Raw genomic sequence first — 23667 nt, 5'->3', positions numbered from 1 at the left:
GCTGTTGCTTTTCAAGGGGAACGGAAACTTTAAAAAACACCTCGTAGCTTATTCTTTGGATAGTGTGTTTTCAGAAGTGCCTTGATTTGGGGCCCGAAGACCGCATTGGTAACGGGCCCAAACTATCCTTTCAACTGCCCTGGTTATGTCTTCACGAATTCATTGTTAGTGCGTTACAACTCCACAGAAATTCCCTCAGTGCGTCGGCATGGACAGATCTTTGAGGACCTCAGCGTCTATTGTTATTGTTGGCAAACGTTGCTTTAACTTAAACCGCAGTCTCAGGTGATTTTCGTGCATGACTTACGATACGGAACGAACTTTAAGACTGGCCTCATCTTCAACTAAGTCTTTGCCGACGATTAAAAGTAGGCTAATTAGGCTGCCTTTTGAGGAAGCACAAACAACCGCCTAATGGTGGCAGGTCCTACTCTCGTTGATCAAATAAAATAAACTTCACCATTAACAATAAAAAAAAAAGATTCTTACTGTACACAACCTACATTGCTAAAGCTTTCCTGTTGTGAGTTCTCTTGTACAAGACAAGCTGTACAAGGCTAGCACAAGCTATGCAGCTGCTAGTGGGTGGGAAAGTACCGCCAACCAACCTTTTTTTCTTTTTCTAAACTGTTGATCGTAAAGCTAGATAAGATATGATTTACCAAGGTGGGGACTTCCAGAAAAACATTCGACGTCTGATTCAACGTGAAGTGCATTGCAGTGTCCACTGTCCAGTTTAATAGCTGACAAGTCGGAACTCATGACAGTTCTTCTGGTCTGGTCTATCTTGGTTCGATTCCAAGGCGGAATATGCCAAAAACTTGACACGCTCTACCGAATATTTTTTCGTGCATATACATCATTCAATTCATTTTTCTTTATTGGAATCAATGTTGCCACTCTCTTGTCATGGAAAAGTACTAGATTTGACTGAAAAAAACACTAGATTAACAAAAAAACACTAGTATCATAAATACACAATCATTTACATGCATAATGTACAAAAATGACAGCCAATGGCGTTAGTGAGTGTTAAAAGTCCTTAAAATTCCAAAATATACCGTAACTGAATTTCCTTGAAAGCCTTGAAGTCACAGCCGTAGGAGAGTAAAACAGTTTGGGGGGAGGCGAACAATAGGCCTATTTGCCCAAATTTTTCCCAAATTTGGCCTTTGCAAATATTTTGTCAAAAACGCAATATTACTCACAATCTTTGAGGTAGTGTAGTCTAAGAACTCTACACTCATCAACTTGGCAGTGTATGATATTAAGAGTGCACTCTTTGATTAGGCTATATACTGTAATAAACAAGTGTAAACTGGTGCCCCGTCTTCTACCATTATAATCCACACTCCACAGCCGAAACGTAAGCGACTAATGTAAGCCTACCATGTAAGCCTTACATAATGTAAGCAGACGAAATGTAAGTCTACCATAAGGTACCGTACGTTACGCTACCTACTTTGAACACTTTTCACAGTTATTTGTGTGTATTTTTAAAGTATTTATGTTAAATATCTCAAATTTGGTCATCATTGGGTGTAACCAGACAAAAACTCGTTGTTCACTTTGAAAAGCATTACAAACACATTGATGCAGCCAAACAAAAAATAGGTGGACTACTTTGAACACTGTCCAACTTATGCACACCAACATTACGCTAAATCGCTAAAAAACAACACTAGATAGCAAAAAAAAAACACTAGAACACTAGATGCAACCCAAAAAACACTAGATCTAGTGGAAAAACACTAGGAGTGGCACTGTGGATTGGAATGCAACAGAAATAACGGATGTTTAAATTCTATTCCAATTTTTGTGAGAAAAGATGGCTTTCCAGAGGTTTGGTTTTTACTCGGATAGAGCATCTTACTCGGATAGACCACTATTCATCATCAATCAATGGGATTTTTTCAGCACAGTCCATTGCAAGGGTCACACGCGGTGGCCCACGATGCAGTTTCAAATAACGTAATTAACAATATTGCAGCAACTGTACAAAAGTGCCACATATTTTTCTGTAGATTTAAAAAAGTAAATTAGGCTCTACTTACTCAAACAATCTGAAAATTCCTATCGCACTATACAATACATGCGTCATGACTGGTTATAGGCAAATTGTTCGTAAAATAATTGTTCGTGAACTGTTTTTCGTAAAATGAAATCCGTAAAACAATTCTTCGTAAAGCATTTCTTCGTATACATCAAATTTTAACTGCATGCACGAAAAAATGCTTTAGGAAGAATTGTTTTACGAAGAATTAATTTTATGAACAATTGTTTTACGAACAATTGCTTACGAACAATATTGCTTTACGAACAATTTGTTGGACACCGTCATGACTACACTGAGCAGGGCTGGGAGTCGAACTACCAAATATATCTCCGACTCTTTGGTTTATAATTGGTCGACTCCAACACCGTCTCTAGTGTTGCCAGATTGTGGAAAGTTGCTAAATTGTTTTTAATTCTTGTCCTTTTTTTTTAATTTCATTTTACTGAAGACGTGACCAATATTGACTTTTACAAAAACAAACAAACACTTCCATTTTCTGGTAAAGTTTTAGAGCGCAATACCAAGAAATGATTTTTGAAAAAAGATTGCAAACAAAATTTTTATTTCACTTATTTCCCAATTAATGTATGAGTTAGTAGGCTAAATAGGCTACCAGAAGTGAAAAACCGCTACTTTAAACGTAGCTCGCGCTACTCGATAATGCTACTCGGGCTAAAGTAGCGTGCGCTGCCGCTACTTTTGTCTTAATTTAAACAAACACAGGAAGCACTTTTTAACGTCAAAATGACCCTGAAGACAAACGATATCATTTGTTGCCAATGCCATTTTAATGTCATAATGAAAAACACGCTGTAGGTGAAATTTATTGCAAAACATTTTCAAAAACACAAGTAAGTTAAAAGGTGAGTCGCTTAGTCCTGCCCGCTTTAGCTTCAGCACGTCTTTTCACAAGAAGAAAAATTTTTCCATCGCAGCACTGAAAGAAATGGGGTGTTGTCTAGAGACCTTATGTTTAATAGAGAGACGTTCCCGTTGTATTTACTAGAGTGACTGCACTAGGAAAGCTCAAGAACTTGCTTCTGTCTGAAAAATAAGGCCCCACGATTGACGTTTCTTTCCGTGTCGATGTTTCATGCGATGGCACCAACACACTAAAAATTTCATCCTCGGAGTCGCGACTGGCGTTGGTGTCACTCTTGTCGGTATCAACGTGGCTTGATGTTTCCCGCAATAGTCGAATGATTTGGAAGCCACTTTAACATGAAGAAACTCAGCCATTGCCACTGAAACCTCGAACCAATCAGAACATGTTATAAGAGGCTGCCGTCCAATTGTGACCTTTCTAGCACTCAGTCAGAGAGTTAATTATTGTCTTGAGCTTTATTTGGTAGTTACAGAAGAAAAAAGAGTAGCCTAATGGTAGGTAATCGAATCCATGTCATGGAAATGACTACTTTCTAGCCCTAACCCTTAACCCAACCAGCTGACAGAGAAGCCATCACTTGATTTGCTTTGTATAATCTTCTTTTTGCGCCTTTTCACGTCACAGAAAACGTAGCTTATGATTGGTTCAAGGTGTCCGAATTTTTTGTTAAAGTGGCTACTGAATGATTTCTGCCTTGATGTTTTCACGCATTGTTTCCATAAAAAATTTCCAAGAACAAGTATTTTTTTCACTTTAAATAGGAAAAGAATAGTTCCCTGGTGATATGCTATGACGAAATTTAATTTATTGGTTAAAAATTCTAACTGCCAATTAAGCTTAGTCAAAACCTAATTTTTTTTAAGAACTTTTTTTCTGCTGCCAACACACCTTTCAACAATCAAAAGGTAGCCACTTTAACAAGTCGAAATTCTGCCACTGAAATTGATTAGAATGAAACCGCCAACCAATCATAAGCTACGGTTTAAGTGACGTAAAAAATGGCGAAAAGAAGATCATAGAAAGCAAATTAAGTGACGGATTTTTTGTCAGCTGGTTGACTTAGAGGTTAGGGATAGAAAGTAATAATTTCATTGACGCGTGTTCGATTCTCACCACTGCTATTGCTCGTTTTCTTCTGTAATTACCAAATAAAATTCAAAACAAGCATTAACTCTCTGGGTGAGTGCTAGAAGGGTCACAATTGGACGGTAGCCTCTTATAACACTTTCTGATTGGTTGGCGCTTGCATTGTAGTCAATTTCAGTGGCAGAATTTCGACTTGTTAAAGTGGCTACCCAATCAAAAGCAGTTGTAACATGTTTCTAACTAACAAATTTAAATTATGAGAACATTTGATCGAAATCTATGAAAATTGCAATTTGCAAATGCACTTCAACTGTCCATCTTCCAAACCTAAAATCTGCTCTCGCGGAATTTAGATCACGCTTCCTGTTAACAAATGTCACTCTCACGGAATTTAGCTCGCCACATCCGTATTTCTGAGGCGACATAACTGTGTAACCGTTCCGCTTTCATAATCAACTCCCACCATATTACTGATGAAAAGGCACATTAGCCTATGAAATAGCGGGAAATTGAAAAATACTCGTAACATAGCCTATATAAACCATAAAAATTTCCATTCAAAAGGAGACTTTCAAAAGAGAACATACCGAACGACCAGTGGCGTATCCTGGTTGATTTTCGTAGGCATGCAATGGAAGGAGGGTCATAGCCAGTGCAGGGGGGTCTGGGGGCATGCCCCCCCAGGAAAATTTTGCAAATTTGCTTTAGGTTTTATAGCTTTTCTTGCAATCTGAGCCTTACTTAGCTGATAATTGTTTGAGCTGTTTTGCAAAAAATGAGGTTTGGAACGCACCATGAATCAATATCTTAATTTTATATCTTTATCCTGCATTTCAGGAAAGCGGACTTGAAGCGCTATGCAGCGGTACGTGTATGGCCTTCAGCATACACCCGACTCGTTTTCTTCATGATCTTTTAAACTACTGTGCTTAGGTCTCAAGTTTATCATACTAGGCTATCAACAGTAGAAAACCACAAGGACTTTAACTATGAGGACCAAAAGAAAAAAGGCCGAACAAATGCCAATCGGAAAACTAAAAAAGACCAAGCGTCCAAACAAAAATACTCCAACCAAGCACTTTTTAAAAACCCCAAATTTCTGAAATTTGGCCTTAAAAAGACCAATCTGGCAACTCTGTCTCGAAATCGTGACTTTTGTTTTGCATGCAATTTCAAATCTGCATGCCTTGGTTCCATTTGCGCCACGCTGTTGTAAAAGAGCGGAGAATAGGCAAATTGTCTTATCAACGCATGCTGAGCTGGTCTCAGCATGCAGAGATGCCAGGGTCAGCAAAGTTTCCAAATTTTAAAAACGAACATTTGTTTCGAATATTGAAATTAAGAGAGCGAGGTGGTTCTGCTATTAACATTTTCAATTTCTACGCATAAATTCGTTGTTTCTGAAAGATTTCTGACTTCATCAGAATTGTAAGGCATGCAGTGCATGCATGGAGAATACGCCACTGCGAACGACTCTAAAACAAGAATGTAAAGTTCACGACGGAAGAATGTCGCTTTTCTGACACTCGTTGCAATAAACTAAATTGGTTAGAGTGAGACAGGATAAGCATTTATCAATTTCCCGAATAAGAGCTTGTAACTTTGATTAACAAAAAATACATTTAACACGTTTAACTTTTGTAGGCAATCATACCCTGGATAGAAACCCTAAATTATCCACTTGTAGGTAGAGACTCAGTCTCTCAATAATCAAAAAGCCTACATGGTCATGGGAAACCATTTCTTCTGCGCATTTTGACACCAATTTTGTCACTACGATAGGCTGAGTGGTTTTTGAAATATGTGAAAAAGGGGGCAAGGACCGTGCCCCACATCTTTATGGCTTCCCCGTAAAGTTATGTTATGCGGCACGATGCGCCGTGGCGCGTACCTGCTGTTGAGTGACGCAAGGACTTCTATGTGAGTAATTACAAAGTTGTTTGTAATTAATTCGAGACCAACACAAAACCCACATCAGACCCCAGCATACGCGCCGACTTCCGGGGGGGGGCCGGCGCCCCCCGTAAATTTATGGTTGAGAGGCAACAAAAATGATTATTACAAGTGGTGTTTCGAAGATAAAACACTTCGCGAAAGAGATTTAGATAATTTAAACGGACTTAAAGAATGCCGAAAGCAAAAAAACAGCCTACTTTGCTCTTTCACGCAAAACAGCAGCTGATCGCATGGCTTTCTCATACGGTATGGAAATTTCAAAGTAGATCGTAGAGTAACTTACGCTGCTGGAATAGTCACGTAACTATTCATTGCAATATTAAGTTAACCAGCTAAATTAGACACGCTATTTTCAACGAGGTCTTCCCGCAGTGAGATCAATTATGATTCAACAGAACGCATTGTTTAGTTCGCAATATGTGAGAATTAAATCCAAAAGCGATATAAGAAAAGGTGTTTAATGGTCTTGGTCGCAGATATTGCCTGCATTAACGACGTCTCTTACCGCTATTATCACCTAGCCAACCTGACATCATTGTTCTATGCGGCCGCTAAGGTTTGCTATCAACTTTAACGATCATGGAATGTTACGTAATAAGAACGATTACAACCTTCACGCAAAAATTAAAATATGATCTCTTAAAACAGCTTTTTCTGCTGTTTTGTCTCGTGAGCTTTGCGTATTGCTCAACAAATGTATAAAGTTTAGAATTGACAAGAAATCTTTAAATTTGAAAATTAAGTTTGAATCAAGTGCTGCAAATAAACGTAGGCTATTCAAAACTATTACTGAGGCCGACGCGATTTCACACTCCGTAATCTACGTCGACAATGATTTTAAGTGCGTTCATTTTGAAAACTGCCGAGCTGGAGACAACAGCTTGTCCTGTGTTAGTTGAACTTGTCTTTTTGAGGTGGAAATCACTTGTGAACACCTCGACCTATACTCGAGTATAGCCTAATGTATTCAATAAAAGCCTATAAAGACTTTCGATAAAAAACAGAAGAGGAAACACTTCGCCGTTGTTAACGCTTTGAAGGTAGGTAATTAGCAAAACGAGGTTAATAAAACTGATAGCGAGTTTTCACTCTGCTTGAGATCATGATTTTTTGCGTTTTATTTCGATAACTTCACTGTCTTGATCGTTGTTATTCACTCGCACGAAAAGGAAATGAATCGGCTTGTTTTCCAACTGTTACAATTATGAGCTAACAATATGAAAATTTTTACGACTAGGCGTTTTACATGCGTAAAACTAATCGTTTCAAGCAGCTGTTCTAATAAATTCGGTTTGCGACCTGGGTGTCAATATAAACAAGACACTAAGCTTAATCAAAGACTATTTTAATTGAGCAAAAATAGCGTTATGGTTATGACGTCATCACCTTTCTCGCCCCCCAAGGTTTTTTGAAAAGTCGGCGCCTATGGACCCCAGGCTTTTTAAAATGGAATGTGGTGAAAGTATGAACAACCCTAACGAACAACTTTCAATAGTGCACTTCGATTTGGATAACTGGATTGCTTTTGGTTGTTTTTATGGTATAGCAATAAGTAGCATCAATAAGCTTTTACAAATATACGGGATAACGGATTAGAAAATGAAACAGATACTTTGTTGTAACTTGTACTGATGAATATCATTTATTATCGCGTAATTATTAAAAATAATGATGATGTCACAATGAAACGGCAGACACTTTCGCAAACAAAGCAACGACACCAATGAGAACACGAATTAAACAACACGCGCGCTAGGCAACAACGACGCTTGTGGTAAGCCGGGCTGGCCCTTCCAACACCAAGACCGCAGCAACGCCCTTCACATCTACCAGGATGGGGTGTATCACGTGATACTTCTCTACGCCAATCAAATCTACCGACGAACGTATTGCTTGGTGTGGCCATGAAGAGGAAGTTGTAAGCAGCAGATGACGCCAACCCGAAACAAACATTGATGTGACTTGAATGAAGTCAATCAATGTAATCGTGGGAAGACTTGCTATTCTGACATCACCGACGGAAGACTAAAATCCTGTAGAAGCAATGAAGTTTTAGTTATAATGATGAAATAATAAATATCTTGCACAGACTTAAGACTAAAGACGAGCGATACATATCAAGACAATCATTGAAATTACTAAACAGCTGTACTCTTGGCATATGGCGATACCGAAATTCCATGCCTGACAGCACCCACCCAATAGCCTAAACAGCGTTGGAAACAATAGTTGGTGCTTGATGAGTTGAATTTTGTACGCTGATTTCAAATCTGCCATCCTTTTTGTTGTAATGACAGGCTATAAACGTAATCGTTGCGAGCAATTATGGAAGTACAGTATCACATTTTTTTCACGTGGAGACACACTACTGAAACCTAAGCTGAAACTGCTTGCTATTGATTGCTGATAAAGCACGTATAACACCATGTAACAAAATTTTTAGTTGCGGAAAGTTTTTATGTATTGTGTTCTGTTACTTCAAACTAATCACGAAAATAGCAAAAAAAAATCTGAAGTGTCCTTACTTTTGATAAAATGTCACTTTTTCTGATTGTTAGTTTTACTCAAAGGTTTTCTGTATTAACCAGCATAGGTTTCTATTAAACGTGTAAACATGCAAACACAAAGAAATATTATGCAAATATAAGCCATATATGCATCATGCAAAGATGAAAACACTTCAAAAGGGATCACATTTGTGTGACTTGCGTCTATACACTGAGAAATCTTCTCGTATTACGTAACATACACCATCCCCCCCTCTTTCATGTTGCAAATCCACCGCCCTAGATATTTTCTTCCTATATAAGATGAAACCTTTCACCATCTTTTCCGCTTCCACCAATCACCCATACAGGGATCAACACAATCAAGATGGAAGTGCAAGAAATGCATTTTTATGGACATGAAACACACCATTTTTCATTTTCTTTCATTACAGTGTTTCCAAAAGTTGATAATAATTATTGCTTCGTTGAGCCTATTACCCAAATTCTGAATTTATGTCTGTATTAGGTAGGCTACGTTGAATTCGTCATGAGAGACTTTTTCTATATCTTGAGACTACCGTGTCTTATACAGTTTTTTTTGCTATAGAATTTGAGAAACGGCAACTCAGCTGCTGACTGCTGTGCGAAACAGGTTCTATAGAACATAATATTGAAAAATATGCAATGTCATGTGGGTTTTTTGTATTTCTCAACCGTGAACTGTCAACCACATAGCAACAACGGTCTTTTGTATGGTTTCGGGGTTCTCTCCAAGCTCTTGAAATAGCAAATACTGTACTGTAGTATCAAATGTGGTTTTCCCTTAGTCAGCCATCTAAATTGGACCGATGTGTTCTGCAGATCACATAAGGTGCACAGCTTTTAACTTGGTCACTAATTTTCATACCAAAAAACATTTCATAAGTATAAAAGCTTTGCTTCTAGCTTTGTTTCATTGCACATTTCGCTTGTTAGTCTGATAAGGTTACTGATATATATAGATAGACCACAGACATAGCAAAAAGTTTCAAAACAATCAGTAGAAAGTGAATAAAAAAATAACAGTTAACCTCTCAAGTACATGTAGCTCCACACAGAGTGAAATTTACATGCCTTTTGACTCTTTTTTATTTTTTTAAAAGTATTATTGACTCAAAAAGAATGTCTAAAAAGACATTACGAAAAGTAACTACGGACAAAGGCCAGTGTTTCGATCTTCAGATCTCTTCAGCGTAGTAAAGTGAAAGTAGAAAGTTGTCTTGAAGCGTTGGTTGAGATGATGATTTGAAACTTGAGTGATTGTTGTGAGACAATGAGACTGAATTTAAGTTTTAACTTTGGACCTCAGCGAAACGTAGTTTTACAGCCTATTAAAAGGTGTGATTTTTTTAAGAGAATTTGTGCTAAGAAATGGCAGGAATTTGTTAAAAATAAAAACTAGAAAAAAAGACAAGAATTTGCAACTGAGCTAGGACAAAACAATCATCTGAGATGGATCTAAAATACAAGAAATTAGATTCTAGCGGCACATATAAGTATTAAAATCATAGAAAATGAAGGGGTGTACCAGCAAACATCTATAGGATTGGCCCATGATACAAGAGAAGGATCAAGAGAAGGATACAAGAGAATAGTTACTTTTCGTAATGTCTTTTTAGACATTCTTTTTGAGTCAATAATACTTTTAAAGAAATAAAAAAGAGTCAAAAGGCATGTAAATTTCACTGTGTGTGGAGCTACATGTACTTGAGAGGTTAACTGTTATTTTTTTATTCACTTGTTGATTCATTCATATCAGTTTGTATCCTCTGGGGATCCTTCTCTTGTATCATGTATCAAAAACACATTTGTGAAAAAAAAAAAAAAAATAATGTCTTGATGAATCTCAATCCACAAATCAAAGATGGCCGCCAACTTTGCTTGAAAATACAGTAAATTCACCATAACTTTGCCAATACTTGCCCAATTTTCATTATATTTCAACAAGCGTTCCTCGTTCATGTCATAAAACACTAGAAATACATATGATGACAGCGTGAGCAAATTATGACGTCACCAAATCTAATATGGCCGCCAAATTCATTTTTTTACATGTCCTATCCATGTTACACACTTCTTTTTCGATTTGCTCCAACGTTTGACAGTTATATGGTTATGCTGTTTTCTGTCGTAGGTACGATTGTTCCTCTTGATAATAGTAAACACAGATGGAAGCTTTATTTAGTATAGTATTCATCTAGAAATTAAAAATACCTTCAATAATTGCAACAGAGTAGGATAGGACGTTTAGCCGTTAAGCCCGTAGAATTAACGTTTCCAGTTCACGCCACGTGGAGGTAGTCCTACAGGCTACACATGAACCTTTTAGGGGACAAACCGGGGATGGAATGCGTTTGTCGCCCAAGAGCATTCTGGGAAGTCCAACAGATATGAATTTCACCCCAGAATGACCTGTTCAATGTAACCTTCACTGAAATTCTAAACTTTGAAATCAGCCTTGCTATCAAACTTTGGCATTTTGCGCCTGCTCTCTAATCGAGCCCTGATGAAACCATCTCTGTTATCTTCTCCACAAACGGAGCCTGAAGCCTCTGTCACAAGCATAACATGGCGTTCCACAGCCTGGTTATGCCAGGGGAAACTTTCAACTGTGAGAGGACTCATCGTGAATGGATTTGTTTTGATCATATTAATCAAATCTTCATTGCTAAGGTTCTTGGTGTGGGGAGGTTCAGTGATATCTTCGTGCCAGTTCAGTGCCAGTCAATTATTTCTATATAATTCCTAGCGTAAAGGTTCAAGGTTGGCACTCTAAAAACTCGCACTGTACTGCTGCTCTTGCGTTCTCTGGACTTCAGTATTCGCCTGAGAGCCAGTTCTCTGATACTGATGTTGTCGTCTGCCAACATTGCCAGCAGAAAGTTTTCAGGGTGCGCAAAAAAGGCATTTTTCTGGATAGCATTCATAACAACTTCCTTAAGCTCATCCTCAAGATATCTGGCCTTGTCTACCATGTTGTAGACATGTTTTGCTCCATCTGTACACAAAGATGCCTTTTTAATAGAGAACCACATCGGTGCATACACTTTCAAAATAAAGGTGACAACAGTCTTCAATTCTATGGACGGTGCTTCTGTTGAAATATACAACCGCAATATGCAATTTGTTAAAGTCAGCCATCTTGCTTGATTAATTGTACCAGGGCATTTGAGTGAAAGGTCCAAGGAGCAACAATCTTTGCTAATAGCCAGACAGATTTCAAACAGATACTTCTGATCGGTGCTTAAGTCTTTGGGTTGCAGTATGTGCTCTAATCTAAATCACAAGGTATTTTGTCAAAATTTACCAGTGGTTGACGGTCACAGGTATGAACGACTTTGCCGATTGGTCCTGCAAATCCATGGGGGCCAGTAATTGGACCATTTATCTTCTGAAAAAGATACCTGAGAAGAATCTCATTGGCATGCAACAGGCAGATACACCATTATGGTTTACCTAGTGACTCTTCAATTAATCGAATGACTCCCTTCTTTACACCAGTATTGACTATTGACGCCTGTTCCATCAGTAGGCTACCAATTACATTGAGTTCATTTGTATCTACCTACCCCTTTTTTTTCTAAATAATCAAACAACTTTGAAGCTATTTCAGCCCCTGTCCCGTTACTTGCAAAAACATGCCCGAAGTAAAATGATCCTGGTTCTGCTATAATTTTCATGTGTTCCTCTGATATTATTTTACGGTGACATTTGCCATCAATCTTTTTTGCATTAAACATTGTCTTATCTTTTCGGCCATCAAAATATAAACCTGTAATTTTTGTGCTGACTTCACCTGACAAAGCTGTGCGTTTCTTCATCCTTTCCCTGCAAACTTTGCTTCTGTCGATCACCAAGGAGTTGCCGCCTTGAACATCAGCATGAACAGAACTCGCTATGGCTTCTGCTGCCCTATCTGAGATATCTGTCACAAATGGTTGCCATTGTTTGCAAAGATTTGGAGAAGACCTTTCTCTTCTTTGGACAGAAAGCATCTATATATGTACCAATATTGTTAGGACATTCTGTGTCACTGTTACTGTCACTATGATAAACCTGAGATGATGCAGACGACTGAGTTGCACAACTTCTTGTGGTCATTTCACAATGCTTTAACAATGTTCTTCTTTTGTTTCTTTTTTCTAGCTTTTGTGTTTCTGCTTTATCAATTCTACCAATAATCATTTGCCTGGCATTTCTTTGATTTATCAGAAATTCTACGACACATTGCAATATAGGCTAACTGAAAAACATGGCTAGAGTCAATTAATATGGACACGACTGTAACTATTTCTGGTATAAGATGAACACTTTTGAACAGGTCTGCAATACGCAATCATACCCATTAAAGAAGAGAACGTAGCCTATATATCTATAAAAAAAAATGAAAAAAAAAATAGTAGAAATGGAAAAAAATGCAAAAAAACATAATTTGGCGGCCATATTGGATTTGGTATTAACGGCTTAACGTCCTATCCTACTCTGTTGCAATTATTGAAGGTATTTTTAATTTCTAGATGAATACTATACTAAATAAAGCTTCCATCTGTGTTTACTATTATCAAGAGGAACAATCGTACCTACGACAGAAAACAGCATAACCATATAACTGTCAAACGTTGGAGCAAATCGAAAAAGAAGTGTGTAACATGGATAGGACATGTAAAAAAATGAATTTGGCGGCCATATTAGATTTGGTGACGTCATAATTTGCTCACGCTGTCATCATATGTATTTCTAGTGTTTTATGACATGAACGAGGAAAGCTTGTTGAAATATAATGAAAATTGGGCAAGTATTGGCAAAGTTATGGTGAATTTACTGTATTTTCAAGCAAAGTTGGCGGCCATCTTTGATTTGTGGATTGAGATTCATCAAGACATTATTTTTTTTATTCAGAAATGCGTTTTTCATAAACAAAAGCAAATTTTTAGGGGGCTATGTTTTTGAATTTCACAAAAAAGTTATTTTCACTCCACCCTAGTGTCCACCTTCAGGCATGCCTTTAAATGTGCTGCTAAAGACACAGCTGCATGCTCTTGAGCGGTGTCGAACAGGCGACCTTTCGATTGCAGTTCCAGGGGTCTCACCACGCAATACAGCGTGAAATGTCAATACAGCGTGAAATGACAATTACAAAAAAAGTTAGCGATTATTACCAAACAACGCATCGCGGCTAACCTATCGGGAGACAAATAAAAATGTAATTAAGTCGCTCGGAGATTTTTTTGGTGCCTAGCAACATACTGATTGGCTGACCAACTATTGCAGAAGGTTTTACTCATTAAACCAAGCCATCAGCGGGATTGCCCAACAACACTAAAACAACAATGCTACGGATGTTATCGGGTTGTCTTGGTTCAGTGAGTGGCTTTGCAATGCGCATGCGTGATATTTGTCATGACTAATCTTGTAAATTAAAGTGGAAAACGTAACGGAGGTTAATTGATCATTCGTACGATGAAACATTGGTTGTTAGGTTTGGACTGACGCGCCAAAAAAAAACACCATGCTTATGATGCAGCGGGACAACCGTTTTCTTCCGTTGCGTTTGCAGGAAGAAGAAATTTCGTTGCAATTCTATAGTGCTCAGCAAGATATACTTCTTGATTAAGTTAAGTTCTGCACTGGCTTGGTCCACGGAGATTTGCAACAAGGCGGGCGACTGGTGATGGGAAATGTATATTGTATACAATAGGGTGGAGTGAAAAAAACTTTTTCTGTCATATTAATGAAGAGGGGTGTTAAAAGGGTGTCATGAGGTATAATATTGACTTTAAAATTATTTTTTTGATGTAGCACCCAAAATCGAGCGTGCCACCCAGCCCCATGGGTCACGCAAAGGTCAAAATCCATGAAAACAGCATAACTTTTTTTATAATGCTCCTAGAAAGCTGGGAGTAGGCTTAAAAGTGGCAGAACAGCTATGTTCCTATATGCTCTAAAAGAACATTTTGTTCTAAATGCATCTATTGAACAGATATTCCAAAAAAACGTATTTTTTCCATTTTCGGGGGCAAATTTATATGAAATTGCATTTATTTGATGCTTAAATACATTTTTTACTACACTTTGTTCATTTATTTTGGGTGTTATTATGGAGTCTACATATTTGGACAGATGGGAACCTTGGCTATTTTAATTGAATGGTTATGGTTGGTTACCTATGATGGTAGTTTGTTGGTAGGTAGGCCTACTATACCATACCGTCCTTAGCATTAGCATATTGTAGCGGACTTAATAAAGCAAGCGAATACTATCTTTTAATTTGATATTGTTAAACATTTATCAACATTATAGAGAGGTACTTACACATTGAACAGGATATTTAAAACAGCGCATATCTAGGTATTTAAATTAAAATAGAAAATGCACAATCAAACCATAGCTAAGCCACAATTCGACTGACTTGCCACCATCCCCAGTCCACAATCGAACAATTGTTCAATCTGCAGGAAGTTTAATTTAAAGCAACAGTAGCCAGCTTCGAGGAAATACATGCACATAAAACAATTGTACAGTAAAACCATAAAAAGTGTTACAAGAATAGTAGGTATTTAAATCATCATAATATTAGTCCATTAAGAAGCAAAATGTTTCTTGGTGTCGAAGCGTTTCATTAAACACCGAGAGTTAATTTTTTGCCTAATCAATCCGTCACGTCTTTCATAGCCAGCAACTGAAGACGATGCCTCAATAACAAGTTTAATGTGCCTTTTGAGTTGCCGACTATGACATGGATGACACAATGGGGTGGATCTTACTTCTTCAAGCTGAACATTATTCAAGTGTGTGATTGCCGGATGTTTAGAGATGTCAGCCACGTTTAAATTGACCATTTTAAAATATTCTTTTGCTTTAAAGTTTAGCTTTGGCACCAAGAATCGTCGCACATCAACATTAATGTTGCTTAATTCACTTCCCCATCTGATTGATCAACAAATCCACCTTTAAAATCACCCATATCCACATTTTGAGTTGCCACTACGTCTTGTTTTTATGGCTTTGGATGGAACGACAAAAAGCCCGGATACCTTTTCTGGAAGAATTGGAAAGGAGTAAAATAGAAGTGTATTTGATTGGCCAGTTATTGAGTTTAAGCCCATTTTAAACCAAAATTTTCCGTTGCTCACAAATGAAATTGTGGATAATCTCAGCACTGATCAGCATTATGCCTACAAAATATGTTGGGCGGTTATTCTCGGGCATGTGGATTATGATTTGGAACTTCTAGAAATTGGGCCAATATTTCACTCCCGGGGGTTGACTCTCGCTTGCAGAATAATGCGGTATTATGTCTCAGTCGAAAAGCCATCTGCAATGCTTCAATTATTGACTGAATTTTGCATAAAAGTATATTTCCCAAAATGGTTTCAAATTAAGCGAGAGAATCGAATTAAAAGTGGTACAACAAATCTGTTTGGCCTCGTTTAAAAGATCATTAAATTTCCAAATAAGAGAGTCAGGGACATTTCACTGAAGGTTGTGCAAAGAAATGCATTCTCTGCTCATCCAGAAAACATACTGTTAAGCATGTTATTGCTAGCAGATGGAAATGAAGATGTGAGGAGGATGGCTGTTAACAAGATTCTATCAATTAGAGGTTGTTTATCGAATTACATGCGGTGGGATGGCGCAGCGGATAAGGCGTTGGCTTTCCAATTATGCAAACCTGGTTCGACTCCCGGCTTACGCTGGTTGTCGACAAACACCGCTCACCTCTACCCAGGGTGTAATAAATTGGGTGGGCGTAGTTGCTGAAGGAAAGGCGGCCGAGAGAAAGGAACTGGCCACCCTACTCTCGTTAGTGCCGAAGGCTTAGTACAATGAGAACCTTATCTTCTCATCCCCCAAAGCTTGAATCAAGTATGGGACCCACCTATCGAATTACACAATTGAAAATATGGTTATGGGTGATTTTGAAGGTGGATTTGTTGATCAATCAGATGGTGAAGACGAATCAAGCAACGATAATGTTGATGTGCCACGATTCTTGGTGCCAAAGCTAAACTTAAAAGCAAAAGAATATTTTAAAATGGTCAATTTAAACATGGCTGACATCTCTAAACATTCGGCAATCACACACTTGAATAATGTTCAGCTTGAAGAAGTAAGATCCACCCCATTGTGTCATCCATGTCATGGTCAAGCTGTTGAAAGGCACATTAAACTTGTTACTGAGGCATCGTCTTCAGTTGCTGGCTATGAAAGACGTGACGGATTGATCAGGCAAAAAATTAACTCTCGGTGTTTAATGAAACACTTCGACACCAAGAAACATTTTGCTTCTTAATGGACTAATATTATGATGATTTAAATACCTACTATTCTTGTAACACTTTTTTATGGTTTTACTGTACAATTGTTTTATATATATATATCCATGTATTTCCTCGAAGCTGGCTAGTGTTGCTTTAAATTAAGCTTCCTGCAGATTGAACAATTGTTCGATTGTGGACTGGGGATGGTGGCAGGTCAGTCGAATTGTGGCTTAGCTATGGTTTGATTGTGCATTTTCTATTTTAATTTAAATACCTAGATATGTGCTGTTCTAAATATCCTGTTCGATGTGTAAGTAACACTCTATAATGTTGATGAATGTATAACAATATCAAATTAAAAGGTAGTATTCGTTTGCTTCATTAAGTCCGCTACAATATGCTAATGCTAAGGACGGTATGGTATAGTAGGCCTACCTACCAACAAACTACCGTCATAGGTAACCAACCATAACCATTCAATTAAAATAGCCAAGGTTCCCATCTGTCCAAATATGTAGACTCCATAATAACACCCAAAATAAATGAACAATTAGTGTAGTAAAAAAATGTATTTAAGCATCAAATAAATGCAATTTCATATAAATTTGCCCCCGAAAATGGAAAAAATACGTTTTTTTGGAATATCTGTTCAATAGATGCATTTAGAACAAAATGTTCTTTTAGAGCATATAGGAACATAGCTGTTCTGCAACTTTTAAGCCTACTCCCAGCTTTCTAGGAGCATTATAAAAAAAGTTATGCTGTTTTCATGGATTTTGACCTTTGCATGACCCATGGGGCTGGGTGGCACGCTCGATTTTGGGTGCCACGACAAAAAAATAATTTTAAAGTCAATATTATACCTTATGACACCCTTTTAACACCCCTCTTCATTAATATGACAGAAAAAGTTTTTTTCACTCCACCCTAGTATACAACCTACATACATCATTCTTGGTTAGGCGCAAGAAGAATTTACTATCGGTATCCGGTATCATGGCATACTCAAAACTCACCTCTCGAGGCCAAGCATGTCACTGTGTTCCCTGAGGAGTAGTTCCACACGATGATGAGAATGATTCACTAATTACTTTAAATATCAACTAGAGGACGCCCTTCGGTCCACATAAAGAAAATTCGTTTGATTGAAGCGTGATAATTACAGAGCTTGTTTGCGAAAGTGTCTTCTCAGGGGATGCATATCCTCACTTCCTGCAAAGGAAATTAAAACCAAATTGTCGTGACCGTCGAATGCAAGTGATAGTGCCGAAGTAAGGTCTCTAACCACCAAGAGTATGCGACCGCCTCTTGGCATAACATTCAGTAGCATGCTTAACAGGAGACGTAAATATTTGATTTCTTGTCTTTCAGTTCACTTAATCTAAATCTGTGTCCCTTATAGACATTAGACAAGGGCCGGTGTAAGCAGTAATTGGCTGTGAGGCAGCAGCACTTACTCGCTGGTTGAAGGAGTACTTGATGACCCAAGCACTCGGCTGGCTCCTTCAAACGCGCGAACAGTTAGAGTCACCTCAGGACCGCACGACCTCAGCTCGGCCACCACGTCATCATGAGTCATGTGCTCGACCTTCTTGCCATTCACAGCGATGATTGCGTCACCAGGACGAAGGAAATCTGACTGGTCAGCTGAAGAACGAATAAAAGTAACTTACTAATTGTTGACCAAAAGCATATTACATAAGAAAAACTGTGGCTGTGAGTCACAAGTTCCATCCGGAAGTGGGCAATCGAAAAGAGAAACAGAAAATCACGCTAATATACTGTGTCAAGATTGATGCAAATGATTGAGTTCACGGGCCTCTCAACGGTGACATACTTCTTTTAAAATGTATCACCTCAGGTTAATTCCACGCCCCTCACCTGCTTGGCCGGAAAACACTCTTGAAATTAAAACAGGAATTCCATGTTCTGCTCCTCCCTTGACGCTGATTCCTAGCCCTCCCCCTGGCTGCCGGCTGATTGTCACCATTCGAAGATCACTCTGGTCGGAGTTGGCTGGCTGAAAAGATGTCAAATACATGATACAATGAAAGTTAGCATGTGATGACATCACAAGTTTTCCGAAATTCAAAGTTTTCACAATTCCTTGGACACTTTTAGCGGTTGGGCTCGAACCACATCAATATGGCGGGTAAAACAAAAAATTTCATGGTGAAACCAAAGAAAGGTTCTAGCCAAGGGGTTACTAGCTAAGGAGCAGGTGTGGTAAGGTGTGTCGGCAAGGTGTGGTAAGAGCAAGCTACTCGGAAAGGCATGTCATGTGTAACTCGCCTATTTTAAAAATACATCATCAATTCTTCTTCTTCTTGCTTATGAGGCAGCAATTCAGGTAACATCTCCCAATTGTTGCAACCAGAGCAGTGTCTGCATAGCGCTCAAGTCCGCTTTCCCGTAATGCAGGATAAAGATAAACAAACAAACAGGGTCTATGAGATTCACATGTTCTTCAGGTCGAAACACTGGACAGTGATTTATGATGTGCTGTGCTGTTTGACAGTCACCACAAACACAGGCTGGTGAGTCACACAATCCCCAGGTAAACATATTGCGCTTGAAGCGACCAACACCAGTACGGAGGCGATTCAGAGTTACCCATACATCATCAATGCTAATGGTCCAGTCAAGTTGCCTTATTTCAAATGTGTCAGTCGCAGTTGTCTCTTAGTTAGATGATATCTTGCAGAACATTACTTTATGATGTTTTAATTTGCTTGTTGTGTCATGAACATGGATTCATTGGCCTGATGTATATTGTATATCAATGACTGACGTTATTAACTGAGTTTCTAGTCTACTGAACAGTGTAAACATGTATGTTATATAACCTAACCAACCAGTGATGGTATTGTTGCTGTAGAAGCACCGGTTGCTTGACTGCTGGGATTGGGAGAGCTTGAGTCCGTTGAAGCAGATCTAGTAGTCTGCAACATATAAATACTAGGCTAAGCTACTTAAAATGCAATTCACAAACACGAAATTTGCAGCCTGGAATATTAGGATTCAAAGAAAATGAAGGGGTGTACCAGCAAACACCTATGATATAGCTTACTTCACAGTGTAGATTCTAACGATCTGTATTAGCCTGATGCTGCGGGTTCGTGGTGGCAATATCAAATTACACGAGCTTTCGGAACACAGTTCCCTAGTCATGTGCTATGACAAACCCGCAGCATCAGGCTAATACAGATCGTTAGAATCTACACTGTGAAGTAAGCAACGATCATGCTGCTAAAAGCAAAACTCAATCAATTGCAAACACCTATAGGTTTGGCCCATGATATAAGAAAAGGGTCCACAGAGGATATGTACAAACTGATATGAATAAATCAACAAGTGAATAAAAAAATAACAGTAACCTCTCAAGTACGTGTAGCTCCACACTGAGTGAAATTGACATGACTTAAATTGACTCTTTTTTTATTTCTTTAAAAGTAACAACTTAACAATTTAGCACAACTTTTCTTGTGCTAACTTGTTAAGAAAAGTTTGTGCTAATTTATTTGAGAAAAGTTGTGCTAAGTGCATTTTTTTCCACTCAACCATGCACCAATGGGGAATGGCCTCTTCCCCTTCTTGTAAATGTGGTGCCAAGAAACAGACCGCAGACCACATCATCAATGACTGTACCATCTTCAAGCCACCTAACGGAGTGGAAGGTCTGCGCTTCATGGATGATGAAACCAAAGACTGGCTGCTCTCTAGTAGCCGTCCAGTGTAGTTCGAGAACATCGTGAATCTGGGGTGGTAAAATGATAGTAGACCCTCGGCCCCAGAGGCTCACACGAAAAGGAATGCACAAATCAAAACAGAGAACTTAACAGAAACGATGAATATATTACACTAAGGTGATACCCTCTCCAGTCTCCACTGTTACGTTTATAGCTGCAGTTCAAAGATATTTAGCAAGTAAACCATGACATTTTGCAGTAAAGTGCATAGCTTAGAAGACGGTGTTCAGGAACAGCGAATTGAATTGCTGAGCACTTTATAGAATTATGTTTTTAAAACCGCCATAGCCTATGTTAAAGAACATAACTGATAAAGTTGTCACCGGATACTTAAAACGCATTGAATCAAGTATATATAGGTTAAAAACTACTCTCTCACCTGTCGTGAAAATGACGCAGATAGTGAATCAATCGTGGTTGACAATAAGGGAGAATGATGATTTGATGGAGAGATTTCTTGCAGAATTAGACTGTCTTTTGTAAGTTTGACTTTAACTTTGTTAGCAGTGGTCAAATCATCTCTGTGGTAAACTGATAAAATCGCTTCCTTCATTGAATACTAGTTTTAGAACTAACTAGATTAACAAAAAACACCTGGATAATAAAAAGGACGTATTTCTACTTTTAGTTAGCAAGTTTAGAAAAAATATAGGTCCGGGTTGTTCCATTAATATTTTATATATATATTTTTATAACTTTTTTTATGTTTCTCAGAAGTAAAGCTTTTTTCGTAAATCGGTTTGGTTCATGTGTTTGGTAGATCCTGCTATCAAAACTGATCAAAGTCAAATGAAACCAAGGAAGACCAGCACAAAGTTTCATGAGAAGGGTTCGTTTCCGTACAGAGCACAACCCAGACAAACTGCGAAAGTTGGCTGAAAATCGCAAATTATGGAGACTTTTTATTGTCAATAAATTATTGTTAATATATGATAGCAATAGCAAGTATAGAGATATATAATACATCTTTTGCTCCAATGCAGTACTATGTAGCGCATGGGAGCTTTGTGTGACGTTGCAGGTTTCGCTTCATTGGCATCGTGTCAGAATTCAGGAATTCACTTAATTTGTACAAATACTGTGGGAGTATAGCAAACCCACATCTCGCTTAGGAATCTAGGGAATTGTAAGCACTGAATTTTTAAGAATGCCTGATCGCATTTTGGTTAGTGTTTCATATATGGTAGTTCAGTATTTTTTTATTAAAAAGTAAATGGAGATTGGAGAATCAGCATAGCCCTATTCATGGCATATGCATTTCGCTCTACAACTGTAGAGCATCATTTAGTGCCTAAATAGCAAACATACAAAAGCATTGCCAAAAAACTATTACTAAATAAATAAATGAATCTGCAGTAGCCTAACTAAGATACTGGCCAAAACTTTCTGGTACAATACAATGGTACAATAATAAAAAATTATACAATAGGCTACAGCAAAAAATAATGATGAGAGAAAATGAGCAAAAGCAAAATTAAGATTCGAATGGCTAAAGCAATACGTACAAAATAAAACTGTGTAAAGATAGCAAGTTAAAAAAGAACTAAGCGACAAAACATGGTAAAAAGCAGTGTGCCCATGACCTAAGTGGTCAGACAGGCTGCACTAAGGTGATAACGAGGTGAACGAGAATATGGGTCATTCCATTATAATACAGACACAGTCACACTGTCGATTTTCACACAAAATTGTCGGATTGTCGCATAAATCGGTATTTAGGCGAGGCTTGCCATACTAAATAAAGTGTTAAAATTTCAATGTGATGGTGTGCTTCTAACCACTTACCCCAGGTGGTATGAAAAAATACAATTTTCTACTTTACGATAAATTATATTCAATATAGGTAGGCTACAGTGAAAACGAAACACAATTGAAATGTAATTATAAGTTAAAGCCACATGCACCTGGATGTTAAACTAAACAACACAGTCTTTCTTTGATTCAAATATAGACCGCTGCTTCCTTGCATCTAAGATAGAATAAATCATAGAGTTCCTTTTCTCCTTTCTGACAGTTTTGAGACTGACCTCAGCGACTACACGAATCATTCTTTCAACGGCTTGAGTCTGTGGTGTGTAACTGTGTATGACGACTTTACTGGGACTGACTTTATAGCATCCCAAAGTTCATCCTCACTCTTAATTCTTAGATGATAATAATGGAGGTTCAGTAACGTCAATCTGTGTCCAGTCAATCATATCAATATAATCCATTGCATTAAAATTAACTTGATCAGCAGGGCGATGGAATCTTCAATTATTGTAGATGAAAGCTTTCGTGCTTTCAGAATTCGCCTAACAGCTACTTCACGAATGGCAGGTCTATTGTCATGAAACATGTCATAGGCTATAGTAAGTTTTCGGGGTGAGCTGCATAACAATTTTGCTTGATCGATTTGTCGATGACAGACTGCACTTCTACTGGCTCAAGTCCACGACTGAGTTGTATCATAAGGAAAAGTACTGCTGGAGCATCGCTGATACCTGTGGCCATCTTAGTGCAAAACATACAGGCCCATATACAGTTGCAATGAATCGTGTCAATGTCTTAACAGCTTCTGATGGATAGGTTTGACTAACATAATAGCGGCACATTTGATTTGCTCCTGTGAATGATTATATTTACTGTATTTCCCAGGATCTCTGTGTAAGAGTGTTTCAGAGCATTCCTCAGAACTGATTACATGGCAGATTTCCAAAAAGTACATCTGGTCTGTGCTTAGATCTCTGAATTGTCCAATTTTGGCAAATGGGGAGTTTCTACTTTATCAAACAATGCGATCTCCAAGGCTATAAGGTTTGACCACAGAATATCGCCAACTTCACCAATGAATTTTCAAATAATTCAAATAAATGCTACAATGGTAACTCATTGATGGGCAGCATAGGCCAACATATATTCCACTGAACTTCATACTGGACAATGGATATGGTCTTCTATTCTAGCAATTAGCCTCATAGGCGCCTAACTATTTTTTTGGCCGTGGGGGCGAAAGCGTGTTTCATCAAGCAACGTAGATTCAGCAAAATGTCACGCAGATGGATGACATAACTATGTCGTCACACTAGGATTGCTTTTATTGCCACACTCAGAGTGATCGCTACGTTCGATCTATCGTTAATTATTATAAACAAAACTAATATCA

At 38.1% G+C, this 23667-nt stretch overlaps 1 protein-coding gene across 1 annotated transcript; it reads right to left on the bottom strand.

The window, feature by feature from the left end:
* Positions 1-7397: 7397 nt before the first annotated feature.
* LOC145779828 (uncharacterized) lies at positions 7398-23161 on the bottom strand. Its single transcript, XM_082591479.1, has 6 exons — positions 20902-23161; positions 19629-19715; positions 18655-18793; positions 18231-18420; positions 17790-17985; positions 7398-8017 (listed from the first exon to the last, which is right to left on the bottom strand). Exons 1-5 carry the CDS (start codon positions 21073-21075, stop codon positions 17979-17981), a joined length of 597 nt encoding a protein of 198 aa, XP_082447605.1. The 5' UTR covers positions 21076-23161; the 3' UTR covers positions 7398-8017; positions 17790-17978.
* Between the last annotated feature and the right edge of the window lie 506 nt (positions 23162-23667).

This window comes from Aplidium turbinatum, chromosome 11 (assembly GCF_918807975.1).
Source record: "Aplidium turbinatum chromosome 11, kaAplTurb1.1, whole genome shotgun sequence".
NCBI classification, from domain to species: Eukaryota; Metazoa; Chordata; class Ascidiacea; order Aplousobranchia; family Polyclinidae; genus Aplidium; species Aplidium turbinatum.
Note: the sequence above shows the minus strand (reverse complement) of the source record. Positions and strands in the feature narration are given on the sequence as shown.

Bases quoted from the DNA above. Each gene is read 5' to 3' on its own strand.
- LOC145779828 (XM_082591479.1), bottom strand. From the start codon at position 21,075: ATGAAGGAAGCGATTTTATCAGTTTACCACAGAGATGATTTGACCACT. The intron at 19,716-20,901 runs GTGAGAGAGTAG...TATATGTTGCAG, and splicing joins CTGCGTCATTTTCACGACAG to ACTACTAGATCTGCTTCAAC. The intron at 18,421-18,654 runs GTGAGGGGCGTG...TTCGTTCTTCAG, and splicing joins AGTGTTTTCCGGCCAAGCAG to CTGACCAGTCAGATTTCCTT.